A 26,149-nucleotide genomic window follows, 5' to 3' on the forward strand; every position below is an offset into this window, starting at 1 on the left:
AGATTTTATTTGTTCATTCCAAATATGAAGGTCACCTTATTTACAAGTTCTGTTTCATGGTTCAAATTTTGATAAATTAACAGATAATTCGTATAGTGCAGCAAACAAACAAAAACACATCTGTCCCTATGTGTACTAGTTTATTGTGCCTTGTTTCACAGTCCAGCTGTTGATGTAATATACAAAGTGGAATGAATTCCTATTCAACATTTAATAATCCTTTTTTTAAAAGTCTGTACTCTAGATTTTTTATTTAGGTCAGCAACTGGGTTTGGTTTGGCCATCTCATTTAAAAGTGCGTATTGTGCTGTCATTTGTGTCATGACATGATGGTATATTGATTGCATCTCCTATGGCTACAGGGTAAGTAACTACTTTAAACTGAACACCCAACAATGTCTTTATACATAATTCAGTGCTTTAGAAAAATATATCTCTATGTCTTATATCACAAGTCAAAAACAGTTTCCATTGTAAATTCCATGTATTACAGTACTTCAATGCATTTGCTGGTGTTTGTTTTTGTATTGTTAAAAGGGATTTGCTGCAGTTATAAATTCACGTTGTTACATTATAAATGTTTGTAATTCTTCTACTAGAAGTAAGTATGAATTGTATGAACTGTGAAATTTCCCTCTGTTGTTGCTTTTGTTAAGTGACCCACATTTTTAGAAGTGGTCATGCAACTCCTCTGTAAGAACAGGACACTGAAAAGAAGGGTAAGATTCCGCTATTTCATTCCATAACAGTCCACCTCTATATAGATGTTTTATTCTATAAAGCCACACCTGGCAGATTAATGAACACAAACTAAACAAAGAGAGTTTCTGCTTTTTTTTGTGCAATGCTATTTTTCAATAGATTTTAAGAATGTGTACACGGGGTCTTTCAGTCACTGAAGAAACAGCTTTTAGTGTGAGCTCAAGACATATTTTACATTTTAAAACACAGTCATACCTAAAACACCTGAACACAGTGCTGTATACAAAATAGAAATGTTGACCCATTAGTCTTCAAGAATTTTAAAAGCATTTAGCTCATTAACCACATGACACTTCAATTGTTTTTACCAAACAAACAAAAAGGAACACAAAAAATGAGCTTTTCTTAAAAATAAAAAAAAACAAAAAACAATATTAAAATCAACCAAATATTCATATCATGATTTTAAATACATCACATAATAAAGATAGCAGATTTTTAATTGTTTTTATGTAAACCAAACTTCAAACATCAAACAGCATTCCCGTAGTTCAATGTCAATTTCAAACATAAACTGTGTTTGAGTTATGTAATACAGTAGAAAGGGTTTCCTTCTTTGTGCACACACACACTACAAGTAGTACTTCATTTTTGTTTTGTAGTGTCAACAAAACCACGGAAAATAGAGACTTCGAGTTAAGACACAAACCACAAAAAAAAAAAAAAAAAAAAAAAAAAAAAAAGAACTGAGAGTTCTCATGACAATCACTGTTCTCCAATTCAGGTACATGACACGCCTGATATAGACAGAGGCTTGTTGTTTTGTTGCCAGCCTTCTTGAAGGTAGGAACAGAATGCCAATTGCTGATGACATGTATAATACACAGCTGCAGGGCTTGTACAATTGACCTCTGTTCAAAACAGGTGTTTTTCTTTCCAAAAATGGGTAAACGGTGCTGTTTAAATATGTGAGGCTTGTAAGAATTGTATTTCTTGTACTGCATTCTGTGGCTTGGCATGGCAAGTCTGCAACCCCTTTTCTTCTGGTAGAAATTCACATAATATGGTAGCAATGCCTTTTTGTTTGTATGAGTTTCCCCAGGGGCTAACATCCAATAGAGAAAAAAATAAAAACATACATCAGACTTGTCGTGCTTACTGTAGCTGGCTACCGGTCTATTTTCAAAAATTTTACAAGCATATCTGTTAAACAAGTCTTTTCACAGTGTACATGACATTTCTGGGCTGTCAGTATCCTTTGGGAAAATAATTACAAGCAATCAAATGAATAAAAACTACAGATATGATTTAAAGTCAGCTTGACTGTAATGTAATTAAAACTTATAAATCACGGTGAACAAATTGACAGTAAAATGGTGGGTGCAGTTTTGAGGCTGTACATGATCACTACTGCAGCACAACCAAACAATATTCAGCAACTTTTAATAACCCTCGCTGAAAGAATTAACAGGACTTCAAAGACAATGTTCAGATGCAATTAGTTTCAAATTACTGTTCCAGCATTAATTTTTTCCAAATATTAATGTTCAAGTGTATTCTAAAGCGACTTTTAAGATACCTGGAATCAAAGGTATCTTCACAACAATTTGATTAATACTTAATAAAAAAGTGTGTATGAAACACCTGAAGCTAAAGTGCACCAGTTAAAGAATTGAGGCTAACTGTTCAAATATTCTCATTGGAATGCAATTATGAACAGAGCTGAACTGGTCCTACACTTAATTTCTAGATGAACTTTTTATTTATTTTTAATGATTTGTACTGTTATGTTTTCCAATAAATCACAACTGAACGCAACACCTCTTCTAGTCTAAGGAGAGGAGAAAACCGACTGGTCTATTTAACCTGGAAACACGGTGAAAGACATTTATAAGGGTTAATGAAACTGGTTTTGTCCCTGGGAATAAATTTGTGGAATGCATGTTTTTAAAATGACGCACAGCACTTTGTTTCTTTGTTGGAATGTTGGGTCATGGTTTAGCTTCCCGCTGCTCGCTGTACCCTGGTGGAGCAGCCTGTGTGAAGGTTGAAAACCAGGACGATATTGCCGACTTTGCACTGGTGAGAGCTCCTCCGACTGACTGACCTACATTATGAGAAGACAAAGCACAAGCTAAGTACAGACACTAAGGAAAACACTCTTGTTTGATTGGTAAGTCCTGTCCCAGAAATTCTAACATCCCCCAGTGACTAGCTTAATATAAAAGGACAGTCAGTGTATGTCTTCAAGAACACACGGTATTAGAACCATCTCTGTAAAGACCATGTCCCTTGGTTGTTGCAGAGGCATTCCACAAAAAAAATACTACATAGTAAGGGGACAATAATAATTTTATAAGAAGTGTTACCATGTACAAATGTAATATTCAATAGTAAGAAATAAACTCAGTGTACTACTGTTGTGTAGTTCCTTGCTAGTTTGCCATTAAAATCGATGTATTTCTCGCTGAAAGTTTACTTAAAAATAAGATCCTTTACATTCTACCAGATCAATCAGTGGAGAAATGGCTTTGTGTACGCTTACCTACGGCCTTTCCTGTCTGGACAACGCTGCGGCTTGTGGTTATCACAGCATTGCCAAGTTTTTTTCCTCGCTCACTGTTCTGTACAGAGCTGTAAATCAAAAGGGAAAACCTATATAATATTTGATATTGAGGACAGATAATGCAGCCTACAGGATTGTGTTTTATTGATAGAGAATACGAATTACAAATCTGGTCTGTGAAAGATACATTTTGTGGCATGGCAACAAAGCACTTCTCTAAACAACAAATGGGTTGTTTGTTGTTTATTTCCCAAATGTATTGAAAGCATATTCCAAACATGAAATACTTCAATTGTAGAACATGTCTGGAACATACTGTCTCCCTGCTTTCAATATAAAATGATAGTCTAAAAGGTGAAAAAAAAACCCTAAAAACATGGGTGCTTATTTTTATGGAAATGTAGGTGTTAGTGTTAAATAATAATCATGCGAGACCATCCCATACACATATTGGAACATTTGCTGATTTCCCTCAAGAACAGATGGTCAGATCCAATCTGCTCCTTTTTATTCAGCATTGTAACAGCCCCTTCTATTACTTTCCATGTATTTCATAACAGTGGCATTGCAGTCTTTGTGGATGACTTTGACTTCAAACAGAGTGCTTGTGGAACTACAGCCTGGAACTGGAATGGTTACCAGGGCAACAGTTGGCAAGCTCTGCTGAAGGAAGTTCTGGCAGGCTAAGGATCTCCCACAATGCAAAAGCGATCAATACAGTAGATAGAACAGCAAGCACTTGTGTTCCATGGTTTTCCTGTCTTAATTAGCTGTTGAAAACGACCCTGTTGCCCTTGGGCAGCCTTCAACATTGGTACAATAACATCCGAGTGTCCGCTTTACCACACTATAACAGAACTGTAATGTAACCCATTCAAACTTTGTGGTGTGGGCTTTGAAACCCAATTACTAAGTATGTTTAGTGGCCCCAGAAGTAAAACCTTAATTCTTCCCCTTTTGGAGACATATTTAAAAGTGTACAGAGGATTCACATTTGACTGGAGCTGAAGCAGTGGGTTACAAATGAAGGACTTCAGAGATAATTATTGTACAAAACTGCATTTTCTTTTAAAAATAGAAACCTATTAACATTGCAATATTGTTGACAGCTTTTAAAATATGAAAGCTATCAACAGTTAAGTGTTCATTATACACCAACCTTGGCTTAGAAGAGTTGAGCAAGTAAACATGTAGCATGTAACTCTAGAACGAATGTTTGTGAGAAAGCAATTTAACACGGTCCATATTACGTTTCCATTGCACTTCCCCAGAATGAAAACCTATCCCGATTGTCCACCTGTGTGCAAGAACGATATCTATCTCATGACTAAAGCACTATGAAAACAAACTTTGGAAATGGTTGTGTTGATTCACTGTGCATTGATTAATTACAAGAAAAGGGAAAAGCAATGCTACAGGACTGCATTGTATTGTGTGCGTTTAAATATTAACCAGCATCAAATATTTTTTTCCCAGGATAGTGAAATCAATGCGTGTGTGTGTGTGTCATAATATATATATATATATATTACACACACACACACACACACACACACATATATATATATATATATATATATATATATATATATATATTCCAATATGTCTAATTAATTAAATCAGGAACGTGTTCCTAATAAATGATTAGTTATGGAACTTGATATAGTCAGCAACCACATGAAATATTCACTGAAATAGTCAGCAACCACAAGATGGCAGTATCTACACATTCAACAGTCACAAATGTGTAACATCTAGGAAAAGACTGAATCTGTAGAAACCTATTGAAAGAACACTTTTTCCAAGCATGTGACCAGACATAGATAATGCATTTTCTCTTAGCTAGAGTTGTTTTCGAAATGTCATGGAGCACACTTAATGAAATGGAGCTTTGATTTGAGTTTACACATATTTTACAAGGACAAACCTGCCAATTTTTTTACTAATATCAAGTCTCTGTTTTATAAATTTTAGTCAGATTTCTTGACCCCCATAAAGACAAGCAAAAAATGAATAAGCTTTCTTTGAAAATATGATTTAAAAAAAAAATAAAACAATACTTACTGTGAGAGTCTTAGTTTCACATCTGCTACACTGTATTGCCCTTGGAATGGATGGCTAAAAGGGAATTAAATTAAAAAACAAAATAAATGTAACCTTTCACAATAAACAAATAACCCCAAATACCACTAACCAAAAACAGAACAAGTCAAAATCACAGTAGCACATTTAGAAGCTTATATTTTTCCAAAATTCAATAGCTTAAAACAGTAAGTGGCGTGAGGTTCCAAAAAACAGTTACACTCCCCCCACGTGTTTCTACAACTGTTTAAACAATGTACCTGTAATAATTCTTCTCATTGTTAACATCCTGACAACTTTTTACACTTACAACTTTAAAGTCTGTTTCAAAGCTCTTTTCAAAATGGCCGCTCTAGTGCACTAGAGTTTGAGAGCTGTCCTCTAAATCACTGTAGGAAGAGCGATAAAAAAATAAATAGAAACATAACAACTGCTCTAGCTTTTCTGTTCTGTACCACGTCATGGATCATTATTGCTGTGTTACCTGTCTGACAATGTGGGCAATAATCTTCACTCTATCTGTGCACTAGAGCAGCCATTTTGAAAACTGCTTTGAAGTTACAGGTGTACAATGTTGTCAGGATGTTACCAACGAAAGCAACACGTGGGGGCGTGTAACGCTATATTTTTCGGAGCCTTGCTACTTACTCTAAGTTATGTTTTGCACTCACCCTAATAAACTCTTTAATTCTCCAGGAGTCCAACTGCCATACAATTGGTGCCTTAACTGCAATATCAGTACAGTCTTTCTAATGGTTCTATTTTTAACGACACTGTACTCAGTTCAAGACCTTTCAGATTGGCCAAAACACATTGCTTGCTAAATATTATTATTACTATTAATTAGTCATTTAGCAGATGCTTTATCCAAAGCAACTTGCAGAGACTAGGGGGTGCCCTGTGAATGAGAAACTGCTATTTCAGAGCCACTTACAATAGGACCTCAGTTTTAAGTCTCATCCGAAGAAAGGATAAATACATGAATAAATAAATCCAGAGCATATTAAATCTTGCAAAAATAGTGATTTATTTTTTGCAATTTTGTTTTATAGTATTATATTTTTGACATATAATTTTTTTTTTTTTTATTATATATTATAAACACATACATAAAATGCAACATACTGTATACCACATCCTGAAACAGTTTTTACCATTACACTACAGATTGGGCTAGAGATGAAATGATTTTTCGATAGCAGTATAAATGTATCGTGATTACGAATATTCGTGATTATCAAATAATTAAAAAATGTTAACAATATGATTATCGTAGAAAACGATAGTCACATACTCACTAAATGTGGCTGGAAGCAGAATAGATGCTTTTCTCTCCAAATATGGGTACAGTCATCGGTGTGTACTAGGGCTGATACGATTAAATCAAAAATCTATTTTTTGATCGATTCAATTCCTCATTATATACATGGTTATAAATACTGTATAACTGATTCAATAACTACATTTTTGTAACGCGCATAGTTAACAACATTGTTTAGGTTTGTCAATGAAACTGCGCTGAACGGCCTGCCTTGTTATTTACAGTATTTCTGCCACAGACAAGTGGTGGGCATGCTCTTCTTTTCCTGCTCGTGTTAACTAGCATTTGATTTGCTGGTCCCATTCTGCAAGTGAATCAGTTTTGAAAATTCTTTGTTAGTATCCCCTCTTTGTATTCTCTGTGCAAAAAAACCCCCCAAAAATGCAAACTTGTATCCAGAGCAGGACGACATGCTTCTATTCCTGGCAAACAGTCTGTAAAAAAAATTGTGCACATTGAAAAAAAAACTTACTGTATATAATTTGCTCTGCTTTGGAGTCTGAACTGTTATATAATGAATATTTAACAACGTTAAAAAAATTGTTAAATGCAATTTTGGAGTAAGGATCAGCTAGCGGGTATGCAATTTGTGGTAAGTAAATCAAATTGGTTGTACAGTATTAACAACATGCAATGCATGATGCTGCAGCTGTCGCTGAATTAAAAAAAATAAAAATAAAAACCTTGTGTAAATTTGTGTCTAGTTTATATAGCTTACATTCCAAAGTACTGTAATCTGTTTGGAATACATATTTTAGTAACACTCCTGTAGTAGGTTAAACTTGCTAGGCTTGTTGCAAATGCTGTGTTTTTTTTTTTCTCTTGACGCTACCAAGGCATAATTACCCCTCGCATTCAATTGTTGTGCACTTTTACTGCAATGATATTAAAATAATAACATCACGGGGAGAGGAATGCACTGAAAATTTATGGTGCAATCATCGATATTTACTAGAACGATTATATTTTGTGTGCCAATTAAATAGAGGCTTAACTGACAGCCCTAGTGTGTACTTTCACTACAAGAAAATATATAGTGGGGAAATACAGTACCATAGGGTGTACATCCAATACACAGAATGTGGCAAAAACACAACGAGAGCAGGAACATGCCCTTCCGTACTCCGGTGGAGTTAAAAACGTCAGCAGTCAACAAGCGGCGCCCTCTCTATACTGTCCTTCGTTCCACCCTAAATTGTCAGTATATAACTTCAATACATCCATTAAAATGCATGCATCTTAGGTTATAATGCCACCAACCAAACATGCTACCTCGGGTAAAGTTCATAACAGTATTGAAATGTGTTTTCTTAAAATTATAAATGAAATAACGAAAAAAAGGAATAAAAAAGGAATATGCATAAAGAACATCATGCCCATACTGCTCTATTCCATACTTACAGGTTGTACAGTTCAACATAATTTATTTATTTTGCAGACTATTTGAAAAAAAAAAAAAAAAAAAACAGCAGTACGTGTGTAAAGCAAGTACTTTAAATGTATTGAAGGAAATACAGATGATTCATATTTTGTAATTATGTACTGTTTCTAAGTACATTTAAATAAATAAAATGTGTAAATAAAGCAGGAGGAAAAAAAAAAAGCTTGCAGTCCCATTTTGACAGACTTAAAGGTATCATTTTATCATTTAATGATGGTAATATAAGGACAATTTCATTAAGATTATTTTTCTTCCACCTGTGTGCTTGTAAGTTTTTTCATTCTTGCTAGAATTTTGCTCTTTTTTTAAAGTTGTAGCTTCCTTGTGTTGCAGACCATATCCCACAGAGTTAAATTCAGTTAAAAAAAAGTAATTGAAGAACCACCGCTACTATCGTGATAATAGGTGTATCGTGAAAGAGTGGGCGCAACTACTCGTATCATGAAAGAGTGGGCGCAACTACTCATATCTTGGAAATTTACTATTGTTTCATCCCTAGACTGGGCACGAGTCTAAGTAAATGAAGCAGACACAAGCAAAGTGCATTTCCAGTGTTCTCCCCTCCGCATACTCAAACTCTGACATTTGTCTCGAAACCACATCTAAATGGCAGAACTCACCTGAAGCAAACCATTATTTAAACAAGTGCGTCCTTACCCGGGTGTGACCTCTGACAGAGCAGGGTGCTTGTTGCTGTACCACACTCTGTAGTTGTGTGTGATCTTCCAAGTGTTTACAAACGCTGCCCCATAGTCTGCCAGCATCTTTTCATGATCTGAGGTAACAAAAAAGAAACGCAAGTAGACTGAACATTTGTGTGTGCGTGTTTTCTGCTGCATTTAAATAAAGACTAAATAGCTTTATGCGCAAGTGGGGGATTACAGTTGTAGGTAAGATGAGGATGACAGCTAATTTAAAATCGACCCGGTGTAATTTACAGAATCAATGTGAATGTGTCGTCACTTGACCATCTTACCCTTGAAAAACAATTTAAATCTTTACTTATTTTAAATGTTAAATGAAACATTAAATCTTGAGGGTTGTTAAGCCAGTTTTATCAGGACTAACCTTGCTGTAAGTTGGTAGACAGAAGAGAATGCAGGTAGAGTCCGAACTGAGCTCTGATCCACTCGTCCCCCCCCTCCCAGCCTGTACCATCCAGAAACACATCGTCCCGGTTCTCGGTGACGTGCTTCACCAGGTAGTCTGCAAAGCGCAGGTCTGCTGTGGTCAGGTTGAGCATCTTTCTCAGCTCGGGGTCCTGGATATGTATACGACCCTCTTCCACCTGGAAAAGTTTTTAACAAGGGGGTTGTAAACATGTACATGCTTCAGCTTTGATTACTATTTTTTTATAGTAAACCCAGAGATATCAAAAACTTGTTTCATTCAGTTTGTTCTTCTCTGGGAGTTACGGTCCAGCCAAGTAAAAATACTGATGGATGGAGGAAAACCACTGTGACTACCTATACCATACATAACTATTTAAAATGTTTTTAATGCATATTTATGTAGATTACAATAGTTTATTCAAATTAATTTGAGTAATCACTAATTGAATTTTATAAATACTGCCAAAATGGGTTGTTTAAACCTGACAGCCCCTCGTTTAAACCCCTTTAAGAGGGTAAACAGCAACATTAAAAACAATAACAACAACAAACTTTATTTTTATGATAAAAAAAAAAATACCAAAAAGTGTATTGGTGGGATTTGTTGGTGTTGTGGTTTTACTATAGACTAATGCTTACCCCAAACATATTGTTATAGCTTGTGGAATCACCACATGCATCTCATACAACCAACAGAGCTGAACTTGGTTACATCGTGTGGATAAATATGACTTGTGAAACACAGGTAATGGTCATCACATTACAATGCACCAGAACCACTGGTTTCTAATTAAGCTGCAATAGCTTGAGATGAAGGATCAGTATGTCTCTCGTCAATCTCCTGATGAACTGCACAGTACCAGGCAAGACTCGTAATAGATGTACTGGCTGCACTGTAAGCAGGGGTTAATAAACAATGAAACAAGCAAGGCCAGCCTCACGTCCACAATGGCGTCACTCAGGTGCCTCTGCTGTCGAAAGAGGATGTTGGTGGCTCCCGCGACAAATCCACGCACAGTCACATCTGAGAGAAGGTGATGCTGCTGCAGAGCCATGTAGGGCAAACACAGGTAACCCTGGCAACAAAAAACAGAATACTGTGATCATTCCAACAGGACACATGAACAGCACTGACTAGCCCATTCTCTTCCTTTCAATCAGTGAAGGGGTGTTTTCACTTCTTACCCACAACTGTGTGTAATTTTCATTTATACAATTTACACCAAGCATTATTCAGTCAGGTCTCCTGTTTTAATATCTATAGTTGGATACGAAAGTTATAGAATTTGATCTAAATGTTACCAGAAATCCGCATGTGAAAGTAATCACTACAGTGTAAGGCTACTTATTTAATATTTGGTATTAATTAATTGTCTACTCAATATAAACATTACTGTTGTACACTTAAATACTGTAGTCATTACTTTAAATTTTATTCCAACATTGAAAATATGTTCGTTTAATCTCACTGTTTAAACATTTACAGTAGGAAATTAAAACACCCCAATCTAAGACCAATACATGGCATGATGCTGAAACTATATTTCTAGGATTGATGCTGCAAAGGTTTTCTTGATAAAAGCATACCGTGGTTATGACCAGGGATCCTAGGAATCAGTTTGCTGTGGAATTTTTTGTTTTATACTTAGGGTGGGGCAAAAAACATGCAAGGCTTTTTTTTTTGTTTGTTTGTTAACCAAATCAATACACTTATTATATATAATCATCAACACAGGCAAACATACTTGTTCAATAAAATTGCTTCTGGTGTACAGAGGTCAAGGTTGAACAAGATGCACTGTCACATTCATGCTGAAATGTAGCTGCAGTTTACTTCAGTATCCAGTGCACTGTTACTACACAAGCTGTTTAAAGAAGCAGTAAATGACACAAAAATCACTCCTAAAGATCATGTCAGTGAGTTTGGAAACAGCCATCCTGATAAAGACTAACTCGGAGATAAATGAATATGAATAGTATTTTTTGTTTTTTATTATTACTACACAGAAATATTTGTAATGATTGGAGTAAAATGGTAAGTTTGTTTATATTGATTGACGGCACAGGTGAGCTTGTCACTTCCTTAGAATTTGAAAGTGTACCAATAAACACTTCCTGTGTTAACTGTTATTTTTCAATAGTACTGTCTGTTTATCTTATAATGTGACGAGGTGGGGGACAACTACTCCATTTTAGCCTTTTATTTTAACTGCGGAAAAACGCTGCTTTTATTTATTTATGTTTTTAGGTGAATTTTGTTTCTTTTATTTCGGAAAAATACGATCACTGGTTATGACTATTACGTATACTTTAAGAATCCATGAAATAAGCATATTTGTTCATACTGCATGAATCTACAGTCCCTGCTTTACAGACTCTCTGGTTTAATACAAAAAGAAAAATGAGAGGTGCTGTAGCAGCCACTAAACTGAATCACATGTACCAGCTTACTAACACAGGGCAGTGACTTAGCAGTTTCCAGTTACAGAAACAGTGCAATACTGCTGGCAGGGATTTCTATATACAGAACTACTAACTGGGCTTCAGGTGGCCCTCTCTGGCTAGATTATAGTGGAGTTAAATTGGAAAGGTCTTTGCAGTACATAACTGTGTTAAACTTGACACTGTGCAGGGGCTGGATCACATTTACATCCAAGCAAGTATCATATTCTATTGCTCTTATCATGACACACTTACAATCAGCTAAGAGCACAAAGTACAGTATGTATCTGCTTTATAATATAGATTTGCTCTGCACCCAAAAGTCAATTAATATTGATAAGGGGTCAATTTTGAGTAACACGGCCCAGAAGCCGCCAAGCATTGCCAATAACGGGAACCAAGCGCCCTGTTTTAAAAACAATTTAGCTACGGAAAATACACAAGAATATAAGCAGGAGCCTGTTAATCAACTACAGCGCCAGTGAATCCAAACAGATTCTGGAGAAGGAAAAAAAAAAAAAAAAAAAAGAAAAAAGGTAACCCCAAAACTATGGCCAACAGCTAGAAAATGATGCTTTTGTGCAAAAAACATGTTTGAAACAAAACAGGAACACACATATGCTTTTAAATGCCATAGCACTTGAAAATAAAAATAAAAAACGTTACTGGAAACAGTATAAATGTCATTTTGTTTTTTACTGACGCTATTAGAACTATTAGAAATCATATCATCAGGAAACCATTTTGAAATTGCACACTGCACTCAACATAGATGGAAAATTGTACTGCCACTTATGTCCCCCTTTTGATAAGGCCAGCAATAAGTCCATAATTAATTTTAACCTACATGACTTAACCAAAATAATACCCATAATTATTTGTGTCGCCTAAATTACCCTTTTAACCATAAACCAACACACCTTGGTAAAAACCGCCAAAGGTAACCCAAACTGGTCTTCTTCCAGCCCTGACACAAGGCCTTGGACGAGTACTGTCTGCCCAGTGTTGGGCTGGGGCTGCACAGTGATAGGGAGTGTTCCGGAGGGGGCCGACTCGCTGGGAATCGTTTCCGGGAGCTCGAAGGAGTCTTTTTCCTGATTTTCTTCTTTTGGAGCCCCTTCTTCCAGGGCGCTGGGGTCCAAGGTCTCCCAGTCGCTCTCTGAAGAATCTGGAGAAGTTCTTGATGGGGGCTTTAGATGATGGTTTTCCCCAGTCAAGGTTTGTGCCATTTCTTCCTCTTTAAGCTTGGCCTGGTGGGTCTCATTCTGATTCACCCCAGAGATCTCCTTGGCTTCTCCACCACTTTCTTGGTTGGAGTTTGAAATGTCTGAAACCGAGACTGAAACATAGTCCTCAGAACTGCCAAGGACTTCAATCAGATTGAGGTCTTCGGAGGTGCTCTTCCTTGGTTTGTAATGGGAAGAGTCTGCAAGGCCATGCTCAATCATTCCTAGGAAACAAGAAAGCATTGTAATCTTTTTATTTTTTCATTCTGAATAATTGAATCAGCATTTAATTTTTTATCATATTGTTTTCTATCCAAATGTCAAAGTACAAGTGGTGAAGCAGTACATTTCCTTGGGTAGTGGTATCACAGTTAATAAATTGCCCAGGACAGATGAATGAAAATATCAAAACAATCCTTGTTATGTTCAAAATAAATGGTGGTTTGGATTTTATTTTACTGTTTACTGTCAAAAGTATGAGTCTGTAAATAGAAGAAGCCAGTCAGAAGCTACTAATAAATCAAGAGTAACCAACATTTAATTTAAGAATAGCCCTGAACTAGTAATTGGTTATCAGGATTGCCTTGGCTGTGATCTTGATGAAGAGAATATTGCACCATGTGTTAATGCATTATTTCAAAATACTTAGTCATTAAACAAAAAGTGCATATTACAGTGTTTCATTACATTCATAAACATTTATTTTATTAATAATACTTCCAGCCATTTGCAATATAGAGCTAATTTATAATTTATATGGAAAATTTCTATTGATGATGAGGAAAAAAAAGGATGAACATTCCCTTTCAATGATGACTGCAAAGCTTAATCAACTGTTTCTTACCAGGAAAAAGTGATAGAATGGTCATCAGGGCTCTTACGAGTCTGTTGACTGGTGACACATAAAACAGGACCTAAACATAATACATCATGTTAGTTAGCTGTACACAACCACAAATCAATGATATTATTTCTCCAAAAAGACACTTAGGGAAATCTAATTCTGTTTGGTACCTCAAACCTCAATTAATAACCTTTCCAACACACTATATTAGTGTTACTTTATCGCCATACTCCCTTCCATTGTCTTTTAGTGTGGTTTTTAGTTTCAACTGTACATGTTTATGCTTTCTTAAAATACGGTCAATTAAAATAGGACATTTTGCATTACCTTTTTTTCCAGCAGAATCAATTTAAACAGAATCAGGACCTGTAAGCATGAAGAGTAAAATAAGTAAGACTCTCGCTGTTAAAAAAAAATAATTTTTTTCCTTCACTACTTGAGAGTTAATCTGCAGCAGTCGGTACAAACGTTTTCTAATGGTGCAGAGGTCAACCTGTACTCAGAGCTGCACACAATTAGGAAAGTTTCAAATATGTTCTACAAAAAGTGTGAAACCAGTCATTATTATTTTATTTATCTCCTTGGTGATCAATGAGGGATCTTTTGTTTTGACAAATGTTTAAAGAGTGGATAGGTCTAATCCCATTGTTGTAAAGTTGTGTATTGTAGCAGCATAACAATGCATGATATTGGGAGAGTGCATAATTAAGGAATTGAGGACATTACCTTATGTTGAAACTGAAGAATCAGATCTCGAGGAGATAAGCCTAGTAAAAAAAACATTTTTTGTTAACTGACTTTTGTTAACATGATATAGTGTACATACATGTAGTATGTTAGTAATAAAGTCGCATTTAACATGCTTTTTAATTTGAACACAGTCTTTTCAAATAATATTGAGACTACAGTACTTAAATTGTTTCCGTTTCAGTTACTGAGTGCAGGTATTGCCTGATAAAGTGTTTTTCCTTACCAAGATACACCTGGGATCCATCCAGTGATGTCCCTCGCAATGATCCATTCATGTGATCATAAAGTTCCTGTCATAAAAGTCAGATTATTTAACTTATTCAAACTATAATGAACACTACTCCAAACAGTGAACAAACAAAAAAAAAACCAACATTATGGCAATAATGTCTTCAGAAATATGTTTACTTTTATGTCAGACAAGAGTGGCAGCATATTTTAAAAGCCTGTTTAAGTACTTATAGAAACATCTCAAAGGCACATAGGTAAACCCAAAGCCATGGGCAAATCTTTACAGATAATGAAATATTTTAAATCAACTTTTAGTGAACTACCATAGGCAAAAATGATTTCGTCTATTGCCACATTCTCCTTGTATTTTCCATGTGCATCAAATCCTATGTAGGTCCATTTTGCTCATTCTTCCATTTCTTAAATGCGAGTGCCATCTTAACCTCTAAATTAACACAACTGCACATGTATGCCTAAATAGGAATGTGGCAATAGACAAGGTATCTTCTTCAAATCAACCCCATGTTAATACAATTGAAGGTGAAATAACAAATATAGTAAATATTTCATTTATATCCATCATTTTTTTGGTCCCTCAAAATTCCCATCTTATACACTAGATTCTTGTACAAGAGTATCTAAGAACAGAGTACCGCAAAGGTAAGGGAGAGGTGATACTCAAGAGCTAGCGACAGCTTGACGTCAAGCACATACAGTTGTAGTCAAAACTTTACATACCCCAATCAATCAATCAATCTTTATTTTATATAACGCCTTTCATAGTGGACCACCATCACAAAGCTTTTTACAAGATGCAGTAACAACAAGAAAATCCATTACAGAGAAATGCATATACAGTTGATATACTGATACAGTTAAAAAAAAAAGCACACTACACTAAATACACTAGAAAGTGCATAATACATGATAGTAGAATACACGAACTAGTACATTAAACACAGTGGAAAGTGCATAATACATTATGTTACTATCATACGTGAAATAGTAGCAGCAACACAGCAGCTAGTAGCAGATATCAGGCTTAAAGAGCATGGAAAGCAAGAGAGAAGAGGTGGGTCTCATTAAATGTAAAGATCATCTTCTAAAAACAAACACACACTCACATAGACGCTCTCTTTTGAGGGTAATTAACATGATGTAAACAGCAATGGATCTATATGCAGTTTAGATAAAGTCGATTGCCCTCAAAAGAGAGCATACGTGTGTGTGTGTGTGTGTGTGTGTGTGTGTGTGTGTGTGTGTGTGTGTGTGTTTGTTTTTAGTAGATGATCTTTACATGTAATGTCCTCAAAAAGCTACCAGTAGTTAAGTTTGTTTTGTAAGGTTATGAAAATTAAACATCTGGCAGTGAATTTCTTTCAGTAAAAGTATGTAAAATACAAGAAATTGTGGAATCATAAATATTACCTATTTAGTGATTTAATGGACGGTGGTATTTAGATTCACCAATGTTTAGATCAAATAGAATAAACACATTTTTTTTAGTTTTTGTGATCTTCAGTAAGTTCATGCGACATGTGTAGAGTTAATAAAAGTGCCTTCATTGTGCAGTCTGAGCAGCCAGAACATGCACAAACTGCACACAATGACATCTCCTATACAATAATAGACACCCTACACATGCCATAATATACCATAACACTAGGTTCTAATCGTGTCTTGTATATATGATTCATGGAGGCTCTCAACATTCATCTTAGTTCAACAGGTTTGATTCGTAAACAACTGTTAGGCTTTCAAGGGGTGGGTTGGAACTTAACATTCACATCAAGAAAATACTGATTCAAAAACCTACCTTTAAAATTGATATCTGGGAAAAATCTTTTTCTTCAAAGTAGACATGGGTGATGAGCTGGAGCTTCGCTTGTAGCAACCCATACAACGGCTAGAACGGAGACAATAGACTTACACTGTGTAAACATACCACCCCACACCATACCTCAGCTAGAACACAATGCTAACACAACAATCTACATACCAGGAATACTAGGAACCAAAAGGGAATTCTTCCATAGCAACGGTACATATTCTCACAGCAACCGCTGTGACCTAGACTGACGTACTCACCTTTCAAATTACAAAGACAAAATGGTGGAAGCAGTTTCACCCATTCCAGGTGTAAAAGCTTCATCAGCCACAGTGTATAGGTAAAAAGCTTGTCTTATAAAACTAATAGCAAAACCACAGATGTATCAAACTATGCAATAGAAGTCCTATTTTCATCCCTGATTTTAATAAAATATGAAATTAAAAAAAAAATAATAATGGGGAGGCTCCAGCACAAACAAGTATGAAAACCATTTCCTTAGGGGAGTTTATTTTAATCAAAGTGACTTAATCAAGGGACCCAGACTATACAAAGCAATGGCTTTTGTACCAAATAATGAAATTTCTATCTTACCAGTCTACTAAGTACACAAACACTCTTCTGAACCGTCTCTCTTGTAACATCTGCCTGACGAACCTTCAGTGCCTATACAAATAAAAATGAAGGGCACTTTTTTCTTAGAAGAAACTTTAATTTAGCAAAAATGTGAACGTCACATATTCCGTAAAATCAGACTCCCTCTCTCTACTAACCTTAGCGTCTATCTGCCGATAGCAAGATACTCCATACACTGTCTTCCGATCACCATTTCGGGGAGGTAAGTGGAAATAGACAGTATCTATATTGTAAATAAAATAAAATAAAGTGCTGGGACAAATATCCGAACAAACATTTTTTTGACATGTATTCGGATACAAATATCAGATGCTCGTATTCGCTACAAATGACAAAAATACCTTGCACTTATTTACCGTCTCATCAGAATTTGCGTGACAGTTTCAAAAAATGACAAATGACAAAGAGCTCTGTGTGATATGATGAATGTATGTGTGTGTGTATATACACACACACACACACACACACACACACACACACACACACATATATATATATATATATATATATTACAGGATCAATACAGAAGATCTCTATTTAAAAGTTTTAGGCAGCAAAAAGTAAACAAACCAGATTATGCGCGCGCACGCATAGTGATCTCTATGGAAAGCCTTCAGTGACAAAAATGTGTTGTGCTGCTTTAGAGAGAGCCAGAATCTCATGGGACAGAAAAAAAGGCAAGCAAGTCATTCTGAAATATCTCACTTAAATGTTGTGTAGTGATTTTTATACAGACTATATATTATATATATGACGTAACTTACAAAAAATGATGGTGATTAAGTAGATTCAAGAAAATGCAGAGAGTCCTTTTCTTCAATCAGTTGCCAGGTTTATTGAGATATGCAGGGAGTCTGGTCCCAGGTACAGGACAAACAGAATACTCATCATTACAATGTTTGCATGACATTAAATACCCTTCTGTATAGATGGTCCACCTCCCCTTTCTCTGACACTTAACCAATGGTCAAGGTACAACACATTATTCTGTTAATTTAGTGTGTGTGTGTGTAGTCTAGTGTGACAACCTCTGAACTCAGTGCATTCTTCACACTCCTGGAGAAAAAAGGTCCATAAATCTGCCCCTTTGATCCCAGTGGCATTATCTCTTTCGATCTCTCTGAGAACCTCTGGGTCCAACGCCAGTCCCTGGGAGCCTTTTAGCTCCTTTATGCTTTGAATTCCAAAGTCTTAGAGCCTGGCCCCTTCTGGTCCACAGCATTGTTATCTTTTTAGCTTGCAGTCAATGCTGGGCAAGAAACTTGTAGACGCAAGGTCTCTATCAATTGTAAGCAGTACATGCAATTTGAACCAAACAGTCTGCTATCTGCAATATTAGTCTCTTTTCAGAAAAAAACACCAGTATAGCTCTGCCAGTCCACATGCGTAGCAAACTGCTAATCAATTCTCAATCCATGTTTTCCAACAATATATATATTTTGTTGTGACTTTGTTATGTGGAATGTAATAAACGAGAACCAAAATGGCAAGTTTTTTTTTTCCCCTTCACTGTACAATGCCATTTTCACATTTGTTTTATTTGAAGTGTTTAATTTATTTAAATTTCAGTTTTCATTTGCTTGTTCAGCTACAAAAAGGTACAAGTAAACCTCATGTTATTACTTTATGAAAACGTGTTAATGGCCACTGTTTACTGTGAAGAAACGGCAATGGCAAGGAACAAAAAAATAAACACGAAAATAAATAAAATTCACTGTCAACTTTATGTACAATTTACTTTGGGAATAAACAAAACAACATTTAAATTGAACTGCTATCTGGCATTCTTTGTTTTGTAGTTAATTCACTGAGGTAAAGCAAGTCCTACACAACGTATTCTTTACTCCTGGGATATTTTTCTATTTTAATGTATTACATATTGTAAGGTCTTGCTGTAAAATAGAGGCACACACACACAGGGGCCACGGCTGAGGGTACATAAACGGTTCCACGTGGATTCATCAAGTTCATTCCGTTTTTTCACATTAATCTGTACTTCAGTGAATTGCACCAATGACAAAAACTAATTATTTAGGTATATAAATATAATTTAAATACCAGCTTTCTTCAATACATTGTGCTTTAGGCACTTGGACAAGAACTAGGTGGGTTTTATCAGTGCAAAATACAGCATCCAGCTTACCTTCTTGGTAATTATGGGCCCCGTCAGGCAGGGCTAGGAACGGGAGGTACTTCCACTCCTCAGGTAAACTGCTGTTGTCATGACCTTCACCTGGTATTAGTGGTGGGTATGAAAATTCAACCTGTTCAATAAAAAAGCACTTGTGTGAATGGAAAGATGCTGCCTAATAAACACAGTATACAGATAATGGCATGCACACAGAGACCACCAGTCAAAACACCAATGACCAGTGATACAGTAAAAAAAAAAAAAACATTGTAAAGCTCTAAATTTGTATTTAAAATAATTTGTTGTTATGTTTTCATAGTACAGTATATTGATATATTCTCTATACAGTATAAAGTATAAAGCTGATGTTGAAATCCAACCATATCCCATTATAATAAGATGTGCAACATAGAGAGACACCATCTATTATTACAATATTGGATAACACTAGAAACAATGATCCTTAAAGTAAGGTTTTGTTGCATTCTGTACACTCCTGGAGAAAAAAGGTCCATAAATCTGCCCCTTTGATCCCAGTGGCATATATATATATATATATATATATATATATATATATATATATATATATATATATATATATATACGTACTAAGAGGGAAAATGCCTTTTCAGCGGACAGGCTGTCGCCACCTTCTGCTTTGCATACAGTACAAGTGAACTGAAGATAATAATCTGATAAAATACTTTTTTACTGTACACACCCACAAAGAATACAGGCGTATAAAGTGCAACATTAAACAGGATATTAATCATGAGAAGAAAATACTTAATTCACTTTTAGACTGTGAAAATGTTTCACTGGATTACTGCTGACAACAGCAAAAGGTTTTTGTTACCACAACAAATTACATCTGTAGACAGCTCTTACAGCATGTGGCTGTTTTGATCGACAGCACAGTGTGGCTTTGCCACTTCACACTTGCTGGGCCAAAAGGTCAGAGACCCCATTCACACTTGCGATTTGAGGTGGCCCAGGGCCGCCTTTTCTCATATGTCAACTCTCCAAAAAAGAAATCCAGGACCAAGGCTGGCCTTTACACATATATATATATATATATATATATATATATATATATATATATATATATATATATATATATATATATATATATATATATATATATATATATATATATATATATATTATATATATATAGATATAACAAGGAAAAATGCAAATTTTCTACGTGTGTTTTTTTGGTTTTATATTTGGGGAGGGGCAAAAAACATGCAAGGATTTTTATTTATTTTTTTATTTGTTTTCATAATAACCAAATCAATACACGAACCCTATATAAACATTAACACAGGATACCTTGCTTTAAATTACGTAAACATACCGGTCTAATAAAACTGCTTCTGGCATTCAAGTTCAGTGTTGAAGGAGGTTTCAGTTTACTTCAGTCAGTATCCAGAGCTATTCAAAGCAAACTTTTTTTGCTATAAGTTTGATTGCAATTGTAATGCATCAAAAAGTGAACCCAATATCCACAAAAACAAGAGACACTGAAAACTGGATGCGAGGGGACGAGTAGTCCCTTGCAAGTCCAGGCTGTGGCCAGCACTAAATTGTGTGCATGGGGTGATTTTGAACAACCAACTTCTCCCTCTGAAGAAAACAACAGGCTCCCAAATGTAAACACTGTAGTGAATAGCCTGAGATTAATTTAAATTGTGCCTTTAACTATTATGCACCGCAGTGTTTTTAGTTATTGGATCTTCTGATAAAAATGCTCTTGATTTAAAAAAATGAAATGTTGTTGATCCGTCGGTTATTGTTGATAAATACATATGTGATAATCAATTAAGAAATTAGGTTGCCGACTGCACTACTAGAAGCTAGTGACTGCTCAAGCACATCCACTCAGTCACACTGGGATAAACAATTCTAAATGAATCAGAAATGTTCCATGTTTTTGACTACCAGCTAAGGACAATACAGTAAGCATCAGCAACACTTGTTTATTCTCCAAGTAGCACTACTTGGGGAATAAACACCAATAAAACAGCTTCACAGTACTGCACTACAGCCTGTATTGAATTCCTACAGACAAGGTTTGAACACAGTTATTAATTGATTTATATGCAGTATTTAAATCTTTGTCTTTACTTAGTTCAATCTACAGTAAAAGGTCTTCTCATACTAAATACTGAAATGACGGCTACTGAGCAAAGCAAATTTACACAATTGAGAAACCTGATTGAAACCAAAAAATTGAAGACTAAAAAGTTTCTCAAAACAATTACTTAAGGAGGTCATGTGGCTGTTTGGACCGTTTTCTCTGGTTCTTAACTAAACTATTATTATAACATGCTTGGCAGCTTAGTCAAAAGAAAATGGTTATCCTGAAGACCGTGAATATTTATCATACAGTGATTTAACAAAACAACCACAATACTATGGGGAAATTTCTTCAATTTTAATAAATGTACATTAAGCTCCTGCTACCCAAGACCAGCAAATACATTCGTAAGGCAATTAACTATTGTTTAAACATGAAACAGGACTCAATTTTCAAAAGATCTCTGTGGAGTATCACCATTGTGTAGTGAGACATCTCTGGTATTGTGCAGGGGCTAGCTAGCTTGTTGTCCACTTGAAAACAATCTTACAGCTCACCTTCCATTCTGCCCTGCACCTCTTCTGTCATGTGACCCTTCAGGCTTTCTTAATTACATTGGCAAATAAACTTAATGGCTGGCTGGGTGGGAAGCAAACACATGGAGTGTGGAGAAGACACAAACCACAGCCTCCACAGAAACCTAGGAGGTCTTTATCAGTAAGTTTGGATAATCACATAGGACAGGCTGTTCCTCAGAGGGTCCTCACTGCGTCACAGTCCACACACAGTTTGCTCTTTCAAAATAACTTCATTATTTATTATTTCTTAACTTTCAATGAAAACAGATAATTGAATACCATCCCTCAGGCTAAGGGCCACATTCATCAGTATTTTTCTAAAAAGAAAAGAAAACCTTGATAAAGCTTCAAATAAATACATCAGGAAGTTAATTTAAAGTTTGCCCACAACAAAATAACTTTACTTAAAACAATAATGTAACTGCTGCCACTGCAGCACACACATTGCTTGCCAGTTTTAAAATATTTACATCTTTTTACTTAAAATATTGGGACAAGTTTTGCACTTGCTTCGGATCAGGCACTTATTTTATATAAGGCCTGACAATGTGTAGAATGACGGCGAGGATAATGTAAGAAAAATGATTAGTATTACCTTATGATTTCAGGTACGCGCCTTTAAAGTGAAATGACACTGGCAGCAAAAGAAGGACTATGACCATCTTGTCATTTTTTTAATCACATACAGATAAACAATGCAAACACATTCCTATATTGTTTGGTTTGATTTAGAGGTGAGCTGAGTGACTATTTAAATAATCTACATGAATACAATGAATAATTTCAAATGCTGGCAGATGTTGATCAACAGCTTATTTTTCCACCACTAACCTTCGACCAGATATTGTCTTGTAGTCTGGATCAGCATGCCTTGTTCATCTGGTAGAGTTAACAGTGCCATGGGAGGATGCTGTGGATGAGGGGTATGAGAGGAAGAAACTGCGGTATGCTCAACTATCTGCTGAAGCGGAACAGCGAGGATGGAAAGTCCGGGTTTACCCAGTGGAGTTGGGTTGTCGAACATTTGTGGCACACTCTACAACCCGATTTCTCAGAGACGTCAGATTCAGTGGCCAAGAGTTGCGTTGCACAGTGAAGAACTTATCTGAAGCAGCAGAGAGGAGCAGCAACTGGTTGAGAAGGAAAGATACAGGTTGGGGATTTCAAGCACAATAGAAAGAAAGAAACACTGATGTACAGGTAAGTAAGCTGGGTTGAGTTGGGGGGTGTTGCTGGACGCCAGAATCAACATCGAGCCCTCTTGAGGTGTCGTGGTCTAGTCGACAAATGAGGATGGGAGGTGCCCACTTGAAGACCCCAGAGATATACCCTACTTAGCTCAATCCAGACGGTTGTCATGCTGATGTGCTGGGGAGACCGCACTGTAGTTGATCCCCGGAGCCAGCATTGCAGCCGTTGTGTGTGCGGATGCACTGGGGAGGCAAAATAAGCTGATCCCTGGCGCCAGCATTAAACTTTAGCCATCCACACGAGGCAGAAGGACATCTACATCATCAGATGGAAGGAAACACAAATGGATGGAGACGCAGATGGATCACATTAGCTTACTGTAAAGCTATGTCTTAGTTGGTGCTTATCTTGGCGAGCGCCGAATTCAAATCGGCATGAAGTTTTAACATCTACTCTCATGTAATGGAAATTAAATCGGTACTACTTGGTTTGACTTTGATTGAATGAGTACGCAACAAGCTTCAATATGAAAGCTGAAAATTAATTTTTAATAAAGAACAGGTTTTTAACGAAAACAACATTGTAGCCTACTTCACTAAAGTGAAAACAGGCTTCTGTTATTTTGATATACCACTGCTTCAGATTATTAATACTGCTTAATAACAGTAACAACATTTGATTTAGGGTTGGTGTTGAACTTAGACCAATTAACTAAGTTACTTTCCTTTTTAAATAACGGTCTGTTTCAATGAATAAAGGCAAAACCATAACAAAACATAGATGAATAATAGTGTGTATACACTAAGCAAAATAAGTGAAGGAGCAAAACATACAGTTTACCCCCCCCCTTTGTAGTCAGTCAAGGGGGGGGGGGGGGGGGGGGGGGAGGGGCCACATGCCCCCTCTGCCCTATGGAAACTAAATGTTGCCCTAAATGTTGTTAAGAGTTTTACATACAGATAACCGCTTATCCAATTTTGATAAAACTAAGTTAGTAGACTATTTATTGGGAGTGTGAGAATTGAATACAAGAGGCTTCTGCCATTTTTTCAACAAGATAGGAACACCTCATCAAGTCACATAAAAAAGCATTCTCTCATTCAGCTAAAGTCATATTGTCCTTGTCAAGCAATGCCTTGTTTGAAATTGCTCAAAATCTATTTCATGTGTGGACATTCAGTAACTTTAAGCAATGAAGTTTTGGGCTACTGATACAAAAGCACATAATTCCAATCTTTCTGCATCTTTGAACCATGTCTCTGAACTAATGTTAACCCGCTCCCTATTGCAACCTGAAACAGCTTGCCAAGCTAAACTACAACATAATTTAAGGATATTTGCAATTGTCAGCTGAGCAGTGTAATAATGTAGCTCCTGTCTGCAGAGTTACCATTTCAAAATTTCCCTGAGATAAATTCATGAAGTGGCAAATACCCAAACATCACACATTACCTGAGCAGTTAATACATTTCACAAAATCACCTGCCTGAAAGTTTCTGGAATGCCACAATCCCTGGTACTGGCAATGGATACTACATTAGAATTTCTTCTGTTCCATTTTCATATTCCAAATATGCCTCAGGTTTGATTAAATGTGTATAAACCTCTGTATGGTGCTAAAACTGCAGTTCCAACTATTTCCCCCTAAACCAGTTACACTGAACTCATTGCAGCTTCATATCTAATGCAGCCCAGGACCTTTTTCCAAACAGGTTGTTTAACACTGTGTAATTTAACCTAGGTGTTCAATAATTAAGCACTGTTTGGACTGGAAAGGATGGAAAAAGCCACATTTGAGTTCCACTGCCCTACCACACCTATTTACAAGTTCAGTATTTTAGCAACACGTTAGTATGGCAAGGTCAATCCTGGTTTCTGGCTGCAACCATGGTCGTAATAGTACCTGTATAGGTTATTAAAATGCAAATAATATGTATTATATCTATTTGAATTATTAGATGTGCACACTAGTGGCTTGTGCTTCACTTCATTTTTGATGGGCTGTTAAGGCACATTGTTCAGATAACCAACGACTGTGTTACAACCACTGGTTAATGTTACTATAACCATCCAAGCTCTTTACTAACAGCCCCCAGTTTTGTGTACAGCCTGGTTGTATGCCAAGCGAGTTATAAGGAGTCATCACTATATATTCTGTCATTTAAATAAACGTTGTTTTCTTTCTTGTTTTTGGTCTATGAATGCTGTATTATACAGTGTCGATGTAATTACGTTTTGTTTGACATTTAGGGGTTCTTTATATCGCTATTATGACCATGAACGGAGATGCTGCGCAGCCTGACCACCTTTTTCAGTACAGCACGTATTTTGTTGAATGACTGACTGACTGAAGTCCGCGTAATTTGTGTTCTTACTGGTTTGAAAAAGGTGTCAATGTTTTTGCAACATTGCTGCTATCCTTACAGGCATTTTAGAGGAGGTGCAACCTGTATTTTGTGTAGGTTTTTTTTTTTTCGATCAGAAACATCTTCACTAATTCTGATCCTAGGAGGTTGCCTTCATAAACCAGTAGTTGTGTTGTTTGTTTACATAATAATAACATAATCTACCTTTGCCATGTCTTACCTGACAGCCCTTCTTGTGATGAAACCCGACCACCACAATGTGTAATACGGGCCACCTGGATTCCTCTTCACCATGAGACGCCATGGTCCCCGCTGCACATCGATTCAAACTGAAACACGCTGGAGAGGAGGCTCCACTCTTGCTGTGCTGATGGCTGACTTCGTTCAGTCATAAGCACGAAAGCTTCGCTTCCGCTTCAGCTCCCCAATCGCATTTGAGTGACGTCGACATTAGGTATATTTTGGACAGCGCCGTCGTTTGGTTATAAAAGATAAATAACCGAAATCAACATTACTCCCGACTGCAATGTCAAATATTAGTAACCTACTGTATCTGTAAATGGAAATTTCAGCATAACCTGATAACTAAACCTTCATTATTTTCCATTACTTGCTGAAT

The 26,149-nt window shown here is 36.2% G+C and overlaps 1 protein-coding gene across 1 annotated transcript; it reads right to left on the reverse strand.

The window, feature by feature from the left end:
• LOC121314214 (late secretory pathway protein AVL9 homolog) lies at positions 1-25,943 on the reverse strand. The gene is made up of 16 exons (XM_041247241.1): positions 25,751-25,943; positions 19,325-19,445; positions 17,319-17,404; positions 17,140-17,211; positions 16,534-16,623; positions 14,710-14,776; positions 14,463-14,503; positions 14,064-14,102; positions 13,737-13,806; positions 12,587-13,116; positions 10,166-10,300; positions 9,181-9,400; positions 8,770-8,887; positions 5,333-5,386; positions 3,248-3,336; positions 1-2,809 (listed from the first exon to the last, which is right to left on the reverse strand). Exons 1-16 carry the CDS (start codon positions 25,832-25,834, stop codon positions 2,694-2,696), a joined length of 1,932 nt encoding a protein of 643 aa, XP_041103175.1. The 5' UTR covers positions 25,835-25,943; the 3' UTR covers positions 1-2,693.
• Positions 25,944-26,149: the final 206 nt, after the last annotated feature.

Source organism: Polyodon spathula, chromosome 4 (assembly GCF_017654505.1).
Source record: "Polyodon spathula isolate WHYD16114869_AA chromosome 4, ASM1765450v1, whole genome shotgun sequence".
NCBI lineage: Eukaryota > Metazoa > Chordata > Actinopteri > Acipenseriformes > Polyodontidae > Polyodon > Polyodon spathula.

Excerpts from the sequence above, each read along its gene's own strand:
- LOC121314214 (XM_041247241.1), bottom strand. The coding sequence starts at position 25,834 with ATGGCGTCTCATGGTGAAGAGGAATCCAGGTGGCCCGTATTACACATT. Across the intron at positions 19,446-25,750 it reads ATCACAAGAAGGGCTGTCAG|GTTGAATTTTCATACCCACC; the intron begins GTAAGACATGGC and ends TTTATTGAACAG. Across the intron at positions 13,807-14,063 it reads TGATTCTGCTGGAAAAAAAG|GTCCTGTTTTATGTGTCACC; the intron begins GTAATGCAAAAT and ends TATTATGTTTAG.